We start from the raw sequence: 12,236 nt of genomic DNA, 5'->3' as shown, positions 1-12,236 counted from the left end.
AAGAGCAGTCCCTGCTCGCTGCAATTAAAGAAAGCCCATGTGTAGCACAAAGACCCAGTGCAGCCGTAAATTAATTAAAAAATAAATTAGAAAGTGAATATAATGACCTAACTGTAATTTAAAACTGTAACTAAATAAAAGGTCCTGTCTATATAAAACCCTAGGAACAGAATTCCTAGGAGGTCCAGTGGTTAGGATCTGTGTGCCACTTCCAAAAGCCCAAGTTCAAACTTTGGTCAGGAAAATAAGCCCTTGTGGTGAAAACCCTAGAAAATGCAAACTTGTCTACAGGAACCAAAAGCAGATGGTGGCTGCTTGGGATGGCAAAGGGAGGCATGACAAAGGGCGATGGGAACAGAGAACATTCACCATTTCAATGGTGGGGATGCTGCACAGCTGCATATGTAAGTCACTATGCACCAACTTGTACACCTCAAATGCAGGTGGTTCCCTGTATGTCAATTACACCTTGATAAAGCTGTTGTTTGTTTTTTTCTAAAGAACAAGAAAGACAGTGATGGCTCATTTCTGTTGCATGCCCGTGATATGCCAGGGTCCATCCCGAGAGTTTTACACTTTGTAAATCCTCCCGGTGATTCTATGATTCTATCTGTTCTATCGGGTGGCCGCTGTTTCTATAGGTGAGCAAACTGAAGCCCAGAGAGGTTAAAATGCTGGGTCCAGGTCACACAGCAAGCAGCATGGCAGAGCCAGGACCTGAACTCGGGCAGGCTGGTGTCACAGTCCACACTTTCACCTACACTCTTGATCTATGTGGCTGAGGTATAAAGATCATTAAAGATGCGATCACTGTAAATACGCTGAAGCCAGCTGAAGAACAGTACGCAGAGCACAGGCGGTTTTTGTTAAAAATTGAAAAATGAAGCAACTGATGTACAAGCCTGTACGCTTTAAAAGTAGAAAAGTGTCTGGCAGCACGTACATCCAACACTCCCCTTTAGAAAGACTGCTAGTTTTGCAATGAAGCATTTCTTACTTAAAAAAAAAATATATATATATATATATACATATGTATATATGTGTATATATATGTATATATATATATTTTGGCTGCACCGGGTCTTAGCTGCAGCATGTTAGATCTTGTTCCCCAACCAGGGATTGAACCTGGGCCCCCTACACTCTTAGCCCCTGGACTAGCAGGGACGTCCCAGCGTTTCTACTTTATAAGAGCTTTTTGCAGCAACCCAGCTTAAGAGTTGGCAGCACACACTGGCTTTTGCTCTGGCTGTTCCCTCTGCATGGAATTCTTTTCCTAGAGACCAATTTGGCTTCCTCTTTCACCTCCTCGGGGTCCCTGCTCAAATGTTACTGCCTCCAAGAAGTCCTCCCTGACTTTCATGTTCAAAACAGTAAATAAAAATAAAAATAAACCACCCCATCAGTCCCTGATCCTCTCTGGCTACTGTTTTCCGTGCACTGACATATTATATACAGTCACGTGTTTATTGTGAACATTAGCTCCTTGAGGGCAGCGGCAGTCTGTTGGGTTCACTGCTGTGTCTCCAGTGCTGTGTATATGAGGATTCAATCCATTTTGTGGACTGAAATGAATAAAGAGGGTCTGAGGAAGCCCACCCTGGCCAGCGTTCATACTCCTAGTGGCTTCACGTCTGCTGAGATCATCTCCTTGTAGACAGCTGATGAACGCTGAGCTCTTGGAGCAAGTCTGCCTAGATCTTCATCCTGGCTCCCCCATTTGCTAGTTGTGTGACCTGAGAAAACTCCCTTAACTTCTCTGGGCTTCAGTTTGCCCACCTGTGAAATGGAGACAAGAACAGCTGATAGCTCTTAGAGTTGCTGTGAAGGTTAAATAATGCCTCATACTGTGTCAGTTAGCTACTGCTGTGGAACAAACCATTCTAGAACTGAGCAACTTGAAACACCAACAGTGCGTTATTTCTGGGTCTCAGATTTGGACCAGGGCTCAGCAGTGTCTTTTCTGCCCCACAGAGTGTCAGCTGGGATCACTCAGCTGGTGCCCAGGCTGGGTTAACAGGTCTGAGAGGGGCTTCACTCACATGTCTCCTGGGGCTTGGGTTTCTCTGTGGCATGGAAGTAGTGAGGCTGTTGAATTTCTCAATGTGGTGCTGGCTACCCCAAGGGCAGCACACAGTATGTAAAGGCACAGGCTGACATCTATCAGGGCTCAATGCCAGAAGCTCATGGTGCCCTGCTCTGCAGGTCAAAACCAGCCACTGGACCGGCCCTGTGAGAGGAAGGGAAAACAGACTCTAGCTCTGAATGGAGGGGGTGGCAGAGAATTTGCCACTGTCTTTAACTTACGCATGGGCTTCCCCGGTGGCTCAGACAGTAAAGAATCTGCCTGCAATATAGGAGACCTGGGTTCAATCCCTGGGTTGGGAGAATCCCCTGGAGAAGGGACTAGCTACCCACTCCAGTATTCTTGCCTGGAGAATTCCATGGACAGAAAAGCCTGGAGGGCTACAGCCCATGGGGTCCCAAAGAGTCAGACATGACTGAGCGGCTAACACTTCACTTAACCTACACACAGATATAAGTGCTCAGAGTGATACCTGGCACACAGCCTCATCAGTGTCCCCTATTGTGACTTTTAATCCATTATTGACTGGAGACATTTTAATACATCTTTTGCTGCCCATTATTGACTGGAGACATATCAGTACATTTTTAGACACTGATACAATTAACATCAAGTGTGAAGTTGTTAGAGCTTAAAGTTGATCAAAGTTTCATTAGACAACTTATGATTGTCATTATCATTCACATTTTTCTCTGTTAGATTTTTGTTCCAACTTTGTGTATGTGATAAGTGCTAATTTATTACTGTAAAATCTTCAAAGATAACACATGGTGAAATTTTGCACAAAGATGAATTTTTCAGTGAATTTTATGGGAATACTTTCTCTGATTGTCTGAGCAACGTACATACAAGTGTCTCAGAAGGTGACAGTTCTTCAGAACATAGTTCTGATTCAGACGATATGCATGTAGACCAACAAGAAGACAAAAAGCCTTAATGATTGATTCCGATGTGGAAAGTGAAACTCATGATGCTAGAGAAGACTTTACCAGTCTGTCAGGTGTAAACTGCTGAATGTAGTGACCTGCAAAACAGTGTTAATGAAATCACAAAACTGATTTTTGGCCAGCCAAAATGAAAACTCCAGCCGCAGGCATTAGTTTCTGCAAGAATCCCCCAGTCAATAATGAGTTAAAATCATCATAATTGTCATCATTTTTAGAGCAAGAAGTTAAAGGTAGTCCCAGGTTCTCAAAATGTGTCCACAATTCAAAGTTTCTCCCGTTTTATAGAATACTAGGCCACGCTGAGATAAACAGATATAACCCCTCACAGAAACCCCACAAGGTTAAGATGTATCATTAACCCCTTTCACAGATGGGCAAACAGGCTCAGAGAGGGGACATGACTCGAGCAAGGTCAGAGAGCGAAGAATGAGCCTGAGCCAGGTTCTGAACCCTTGGGTGTTTGAATGACTGTAAATCACAGTCTGCACGCACCTAGCCCCTTTTCTCAACAAGTGGGTGCTGGATTCCTTGGGCCTCTGGAAGGGACAGTGCTTATGGGGGCAGAAGGAAAATCCCTCCATCCTGAGACCCAGAGAAAGACAAGGGATGAATCTTGAGGGCTCACTATGGGCCAAGGGTTTTGCATGTTTCCTTGCTCTTAAATGTCCCTTCTCTTCTCTTAAATATCTCTTCTCTTCTCTTAAATGTCCCTTCTCAACGAAAATTCACTGGGCACCTACTATGTGCTTGGAAAATGGCTTTGGACAGAACAGACCCAATTGTGGCCCCTGGGAAGACAGACAGGGAACGAATAAATAAAACCACTGAGATTGTGGCAAGTAGTACTTAGAGGATTAGACAGATGCTGGAAGCTTCAGTTTGGGGGTGAGACAGCTTCTCTAAGAGGTGACATTTAACTAGCAATTCAGTATCCAAGGAGTTATTAATAGTTGTGGAGACAGTTGAAGGAAGCAGATCCCAGGCAGTGGGAATGGCCAGTGCAAAGGCCCTGAGGCAGGACCTTGCCTGACCTGTTGGAATAACAGTGTAGAGGCCCATGTGGCCAGATTAACGACCAGTTTATGATACCAGTAAGAAGTATAGATTGCTAAATTATAAATATGCTAAAACTTTACATCAAAGCATGCATTGGAGAAAGAAAAACATTCATAGAGTTATAAAGTAACTACACTCCAATAAAAATTTAAAAAAATTTTAAGAAAAACATTGATATATTAATTGTTGGGGTGTTTATTCCATGGGATTAAGAGTGGTCCTTTTGTTTTTTGGACAGTGTTGGTTTCTTCATTTTATGTTGGCACAAGGAAATTCTGTGCCCATTTTACAGATGAGCATTTATATAGAGGTTGCAAGGGATTTTAAGCAAATAGCCCAGGGTCACTCAGCTAGTAAATGGTGGAGTCAGGATTTCTTTTGTGTGTGTGGCTGTGTTGGGTCTTAGTCATGGCATGTGGGATCTTTCATTGTGGCAAGCAGGCTCAGCAGTTGTGGTGCATGGGCTTAGCTGCCCTGTGACATGTGGGCTCCTAGTTCCCTGACCAGGGATTGAACCTGATCTTCCACATTAGAAAGTGGATTCTTAACCACTGGACCACCAGGGAAGTCCCTAGAGTCAAGACTGCTTCTGAGACACTGAGTCCTTCAGATTTTCTGACTTTCCCAGTAGACATCCTGACTCTAGGGTCTCCTTTTGGATCCTGGGGCATCTGGTAATCCCCCAAAGCTGCCCACTGTAGTTTACAATTCGTCCCAGCCTCAAGCAAGTTAGTGAACTTCTCTGTGCCTCTGGTTTCCCATCTCGATGACGGGGGAGAATCACAGTTATCAACCCCAGTGTTAAGATGAGGACTAAATGACTCGATGTTTTTGTAAAGAACAGGAGCAGTGCCCAGCGTTTAGAAGGTGCCTTGCGTTTGTTAAAGAACTGCATTTAAACAGCTCTCAGGTGAGGAGCGGAGGAGTGGCACCCCACTCCAGTACTGTTGCCTGGGGGTTGCTAAGAGTCGGACACGACTGAGCGAATTCACTTTCACTTTTCACTTTCATGCATTGGAGAAGGAACTGGCAACCCACTCCAGTGTTCTTGCCTGGAGGATCCCAGGGATGGGGGAGCCTGGTGGGCTGCCGTCTATGGGGTCGCACAGAGTCGGACACGACTGAAGCAACTTAGCAGCAGCAGCAGCAGCAGGTGAGGAGGAGGAGGAAGTATATCGGATCTCACTGGATCCTCAGTTCAGCTTGTGTTCTAGATCACGTGGACAGCGGGGTCGGTGGCGAAGGAATGCAACCTGGCTTATGCCCCAGAAAAGCAGGAGGTGGTGGTCAGCTACCTTCCTCTCAGCCACATCGCAGCTCAGATGATGGACGTCTGGGTGCCCATTAAGGTCGGGGCTTTCATCTACTTTGCTGAACCAGATGCTCTCAAGGTATCAAGGCTGAGGGAAGCCCAGATGGGTGGACGGCTCCATCAGGGCCCAGATCTGGGGGTGTGGAGTCAAGGTTAAGGGCAGCTTGGAAGGGTGGATGGTTCCATCAAGGCCCAGATCTAGCAGGTGGAGGGGTTCCTTCTCTGTCCTCAGCTAATGCTCCCCTTTAGCAGCATGTGAATCGGTTAACCACCTTCTTTTTGTTTTTATCTTTATCCGAGTCATGGTGTCCATGGTTTTGCAGGCTGTATACTGAACTACCTAAGACTAAAATGTAGATGGCACTGAAGGCAGAGTTTGTGTGTGTGTGTGTGTGTGTGTGTGTGTGTGTAGCTTTTTTTTTTTTAATTCAGTATTCCCAGCTCCAAAACCCTCCACAAACCAAACATTTTTAGCAGTAGAATCTGACCTGAACTGATGTGAAGCTATTTGAGTCTTCATGTTTACCCCACTTACTGGGAATACACGTATCTACAGAAATATTAATGGGCTTCTCCAGTGCCTCAGCGGTAAACAATCTGCCTGCCATGCAGGAGGCACAGTAGACTGGGCTTTGATCCTTGGGTTCAGGAAGATCACCTGGAGAAGGAAATGGTAACCCACTCCAGCATTCTTGCCTGGAGAATCCCATGAACAGAGGAGCCTGGAGGGCCATGGTCCATTTGGTTGCAAAGAGTCAGACATGACTGAAGCAACTTAGCACTAGGAACAAAGCCGTTTTAACTTGTTTTTGGCTTCAGCACACAGGATCTTAGTTCCCTGACCAGGGATCGGACTCGTGCCCCCAGCAGTGGGAGCACAGAGTCTTAACCACAGGACTGCCAGGGAATTGCCTGTCTTAACATTTTAAACAACTGCCAGAGTGTTTTCAAAGAGGCTGTGCCATTTTACATTCCCACAAGAAGTGTATGAGAGGTCCAGTTCCTCCATATCCTCACCAACACTTGTTACTATTTTTGTCACTTTTCACTTTCATGCATTGGAGAAGGAAATGGCAACCCACTCCAGTGTTCTTGCCTGGAGAATCCCAGGGACCGGGGAGCCTGGTGGGCTGCCGTCTATGGGGTCGCACAGAGTCAGACACGACTGAAGCGACTTAGCAGCAGCAGCAGCAGCAGACGTGAAGTGGTCTCTCTCCTGTTAATTTGCAGTTTTCAAATGATTAATGATGGTGAGCAACTTTTCTTGTGCTTATTGGCCATCTGTGTATCTTCTTTGGAAAAATCTCTTGTTCACAGTTTTGCCTGTGTAAAAATTGAGTTGTACATCTTATTGTTGAATGTTGTGTTCTTCATACAAATTGTTTATCAAAGATAGGTTTTGCAAATACTTGCTCCCAGCTCTGTGGCTTCTCATTTTCTTACTAGTGTCTTTTGAAAAGCAGAAAATGTTCACCTCTAATGAGTGTTAACTCTCCAATTTATTGATTTTTTGTTCCTTTCATGCTTCTGGTGTAATTTTTAAGAAAATCATTGCCTACCCCAAAGGTTGGAAGAAGAAATGGTAACCCACTCCAGTATTCTTGCCTGGAGAACTCCATGGACAGAGGAGCCTGGTGGGCTACAGTCCATGGGGTCACAAAGAGTCGGACACGACTAAGTGACTTACACATACCATATCTAAAGGCACAGAGATTTTCTTCTGTGTGTTCTTCTGGAGGGCTTTTAGATCTGTTAACAGCTCTTACTTTTAGGTCTGTGGTCCATTTTGAGGTAATTTTTGTGTCTGGCAAGAATACTCTAAGTTAGCTAAGCTCTCTGTTTGTCTGTCTTTGGCACTTTTATTGAGTATCAATTGATCATAAATGTAAAGACTCATCTTTAGATTTTCAGTTCTGTTTCATTGATCTTTATGTCTATCCTTACACCAAAACCTCACTGACTTTATTTTTCCAGCTTTTTGGTAGTGAGATCACCTTGTTCCTGTTCTCCCAGTCTCATAAGTCAAAACCTCACATTCCAGGAACACCTCCAGTTCTGGATATATCGGGACAGTTGATCACCCTACCTTATAGTCAGTTTCAAAATCAAGTAATAGTAGGTCCTCTGATTTTGTTTTTCAGAATCACTTTGGTTATTCTAGGTCCTCTGCATTTCCATGCAGCTTGTCAGTTGGTATGAAATGGCTTGCCTATTTTTTACAATGACACTGAACCTGTAGATCAATTTGAGGGAGAATCTTTCATGATACTCCACTTCATGCTTGGGCAACAAGCATGAAGTGCTTGTTTAGCCACTCCCACCACACTGGCTACATAGCCTGTTTTCACTTTATTACAAACTGATGTACTAAGAGCATCTCACACGTGTTTCTCTGTGTATCGGAGTCTTTCATCCAGCTGAGTTCTATCACCCACAGAAGTGAAGTTGCCTAGCTGTATTTAAAATGTTAACAGCACTGTCACACTGCCTTCCAAAAATACTCTACCAGTCTGTACACTCCACTATGTCCCCAGGGAGAACGGGTTAACTGATTGGCCACTGGCCAGTCAATGGGCTGGCTCCCATGGGTCAGGAGCTCACCTTGGTCCAGAAAGCTAAGAGAAAGTTCTCTGGGCTGCCCTCAATGGCTGAGGAGAGATGGACACCTGGGGTGTAGGTGTTGCTGACTGAGCTCTGTGCCCAGCAGGGCACCTTGGTCAACACCTTGCAAGAGGTAAAGCCTACTGCCTTCCTGGGGGTACCCCGAATTTGGGAAAAGATGCATGAGAAGATAAAGGAGGCTGTTGGCAAGTCTTCAAGCTTGAGGAAAAAGGTGTTTTTGTGGGCAAGGAATATTGGCTTAAAGGTCAACTCGAAAAGGATGCTAGGGTAAGTGGTTGGGACCACTGGGGCCAGGCATGGAGGGTGGTGGGTGAGGGGGCTCAGCCTTCTCCAGCTGTGTTCCATCCACCCCTGTGGCTCTGTGACTACAGAGCCTTCCTTGGCATCCATGTTCACAGGGAACATGACCATCCCATGAGCTACCGCATGGCAAAGGCACTCGTGTTCACCAAAATCAAGAATTCCCTTGGCCTGGATCACTGCCGCATTTTTATCAGCGGGGCCGCACCCCTCAACCAGGAAACTTCTGAGTTCTTTTTAAGCCTGGACATACCAATAGGCGAGGTGTACGGTATGAGTGAAAGCTCAGGACCCCACACCATATCCACCCCGGCAAACTACAAGTTTCTAAGGTACTGGTCTCCTGGGCAGACACCTGGTCCACTGGCAACACTGGGTCAAAGTGGACGGAGGTGGGAGGGTTTCTGGGATATGATGAATCCTGACTTGGTGCCTCCAGCCTCCAGGCTCCAAATCTTCATGACTGTGGGAAGCCCCAGTTTGTCCGAGAGCCCACGGACAAAGAGGGAGGTCTCCCAAACATTCTATGTATGTACCCTCCCTATCTGTCACTTGTGAGCTCTGCCTCCAGATGTCCCACCCCAGGTTGACCTCCTGAGACCTAGGGACCCTTCATCTCCAAGATGCTTTGTTTCAAACACATCCGCAGGCCCCTCTGGCTTTCTCCCAAGCTTAGCTCACCTTGGGAGGCAGGATGGAGCCCAGTGACACTGATGCAGTAAGAACACCAAAGGCGAGTTCTACTTGGAGTCTGGGAGCCACGTTCCTTCACAGGACCTCCTGATCGTCCTTCCCTGCTCCCCTGCCCCCCACCAGCTGCACCATACTGCAAGTTCGAGTCTCCTCTCGTGTTTGGCCAGGTTCCACTCACCTTTGAACTTAGTGAAATCGAAGTCTTATCTTCCGAATCTGGCAAAACCATCTCTTGCTTCTTACTTTACTCTCTACATCAGTATCCACCCTTTCCAGCCCATAACTGCACCTGGGTCTGTTTTCTGTAAAACCCAAATGCCCGCTTGAGCTTTGTTTTTTTTTTTTTCCCCAAACCAAAGAGTAGTCCTTCCTTAAACAGGTGGTTTTTTTTTTTTTCCTGTGTAGAATTTTTTTTAGCTTTACTTGGATGAACCCATCAAACTCGTATAGCTTCTGAGTTTTTCCACACTCCTAGGAAAGTTTTTAATTGGGAGGTTATAAGAAGCCTCTTTGTACTTTTTAAAAAAACTTATATTGGAGTATAGTTGCCTTACAAAGTTATTTTCTGCTGAATAGCAAAGTGAATCAGTCATCTGTTGTTCGGTCACTATGTCGTGTCCAAGTCTTTGTGACTCCATGGACTGCAGCACGCCAGGCTTCCCTGTCCTCTACCATCTCCCAGAGTTTGCTCAAACTCGTCCACTGAATCGGTGATACCATCCAATCATCTCATCCTCTGTCGTCCCCTTCTCCTCCTGCCTTCAATCTTTCCCAGCATCAGAGTCTTTTCCAATGAGTCGGCTCTTTGCATCAGATAGCCAAAATATTGGAGTTTCAGCTTCAACATCAGTCCTTCCAATGAACACCCAGGACTGATCTCCTTTAGGATGGACTGGTTGGATCAGTCCAAGGGACTCTCAAGAGTCTTCTCCAACACCACAGTTCGAAAGCATCAATTCTTCAGTGCTCAGCTTTCTTTATAGTCCAACTCTCACATCCATATATGATTACTGGAAAAACCATAGCCTTGACTAGATGGACCTTTGTTGACAAAGTAATGTCTCTGCTTTTCAATATGCTATCTAGGTTGGTCATAACTTTCCTTCCAAGGAGTGTCTTTTAATTTCATGGCTGCAGTCACCATCTGCAGTGATTTTGGAGTCCCCCAAAATAAAGTCAGCCACTGTTTCCACTGTTTCCCCATCTGTTTGCCATGAAGTGATGGGACCAGATGCCATGATCTTCGTTTTCTGAATGTTGAGCTTTAAGCCAACTTTTTCACTCTCCTCTTTCACTTTCATCAAGAGGCTCTTTAGTTCTTCACTTTCTGCCGTAAGGGTGGTGTCATCTGCATATCTGAGGTTATTGATATTTCTCCCGGCAATCTTGATTCCAGCTTGTGCTTCTCCCAGCCCAGCGTTTCTCATGATGTACTCTGCATAGAAGTTAAATAAGCAGGGTGACAATATACAGCCTTGACGTACTCCTTTTCCTATTTGGAACCAGTCTGTTGTTCCATGTCCAGTTCTAACTGTTGCTTCCTGACCGGCATACAGGTTTCTCAAGAGGCAGGTCAGGTGGTCTGGTATTCCCATCTGTTTCAGAATTTTCCACAGTTTATTGTGATCCACACAGTCAAAGGCTTTGGCATAGTCAATAAAGCAGAAATAGATGTTTTTCTGGAACTCTCTTGCTTTTTTGATGATCCAGTGGATGTTGGCAATTTGATCTCTGGTTCCTCTGCCTTTTCTAAAACCAGCTCGAACATCAGGAAGTTCAAGGTTCATGTATTGCTGAAGCCTGGCTTGGAGAATTTTGAATATTACTTTACTAGCGTGTGAGATGAGTGCAAATGTGCAGTAGTTTGAGCATTCTTTGGCATTGCCTTTCTTTGGGATTGGAATAAAAACTGACCTTTTCCAGTCCTGTGGCCACTGCTGAGTTTTGCAAATTTGCTGATATATTGAGTGCAGCAATTTCACAGCATCATCTTTTAGGATTTGAAGTAGCTCAACTGGAATTCCATCACCTCCACTGTATAATCATAAGGGATTTGATTTAGGTCAAACCTGAATGGTCTAGTGGTCTTCCCCACTTTCTTCAATTTAAGTCTAAATTTGGCAATAAGGAGTTCATGATCTGAGCAACAGTCGGCTCCCGGTCTTGTTTTTGCTGACTGTATAGAGCTTCTCCATCTTTGGCTGCAAAGAATATAATCAATCTGATTTTGGTGTTGACCATCTGGTGGTGTTCATGTGTAGAGTCTTCTCTTGTGTTGTTGGAAGAGGGTGTTTGCTATGACCAGTGCATTCTCTTGACAAAACTCTATTAGCCATTGCCCTGCTTCATCCTGTACTCCAAGGCCAAATTTGCCTGTTACTCCAGGTGTTTCTTGACTTCCTACTTTTGCATTCCAGTCCCCTATAATGAAAAGGACATCTTTTTGGGGTGTTAGTTCTAAAACGTCTTGCCAGTCTTCATAGAACCATTCAACTTCAGCTTCTTCAGCGTTACTGGTCGGGGAATAGCCTTGGATTACTGTGATATTGAGTGGTTTGCCTTGGAAACGAACAGAGATCATTCTGTCTTTTTTGAGATTGCCTCCAAGTACTGCATTTCAGACTCTTGTTGACTATGATGGCTACTCCATTTAAAGGATTCCTGCCCACAGTAATAGATATAATGGTCATCTGAGTTAAATTCACCCATTCCAGTCCATCTTAGTTTGCTGATTCCTAGAATGTTGACATTCATATGGGAAAACCATAGCTTTGACTATATGAACCTTTGTTGGTAGAGTGATGTCTCTGCTCTTTAATGTGATGTCTAGGTTTGTCATAGCTTTCTTCCCAAGGAGCAAGCATCTTTTAATTTCATGGCTGCAGTGATTTTGGAGCCCAAGAACATAAAATATGTCACTATTTCCACTTACATTTTTTCCTCTTCTATTTGCCATGAAGTGAATGGACCAGATGTCATGATCTTAGTTTTCTGAATGTTGAGTTTTAGGCCAACATTCACCCTCATCAAGAGGCTCCTTAGTTCCTCTTTACTTTCTGCCATGAGAGTGGTATCATCTGCATATGGGAGGTTGTTGACATTTCTCCTGGCAATCTTGATTTCAGCCTGTGATTCCTCCAGCCTGGCACTTTGCATGATGTACTCTGCATATATGTTAAATAAGCAGAGTAACAATATACAGTCTTGTCATACTCCTTTC

General features: G+C 44.8%; 1 protein-coding gene across 9 annotated transcripts in view; it reads left to right on the top strand.

Moving 5' to 3' along the window:
* Positions 1-12,236, top strand: part of ACSBG2 (acyl-CoA synthetase bubblegum family member 2) — a 49,427-nt gene that overhangs the window by 19,876 nt on the left and 17,315 nt on the right. For 8 of the 9 annotated variants that reach the window (XM_070792998.1, XM_070792996.1, XM_070792997.1 and 5 more), the window contains exons 8-10: positions 5,304-5,480; positions 8,106-8,290; positions 8,422-8,655. In XM_070792998.1, coding sequence (XP_070649099.1) covers positions 5,304-5,480; positions 8,106-8,290; positions 8,422-8,655 — 596 coding nt within the window. The remainder of the gene's footprint in view (positions 1-5,303; positions 5,481-8,105; positions 8,291-8,421; positions 8,656-12,236) is intronic. The other variant, XM_070792995.1, reaches the window with a different exon arrangement.

Source organism: Bos indicus, chromosome 7 (genome assembly GCF_029378745.1).
Source record: "Bos indicus isolate NIAB-ARS_2022 breed Sahiwal x Tharparkar chromosome 7, NIAB-ARS_B.indTharparkar_mat_pri_1.0, whole genome shotgun sequence".
In the NCBI taxonomy this organism is placed as follows: Eukaryota; Metazoa; Chordata; class Mammalia; order Artiodactyla; family Bovidae; genus Bos; species Bos indicus.
This window is presented reverse-complemented; position numbering and strand designations above follow the sequence as displayed.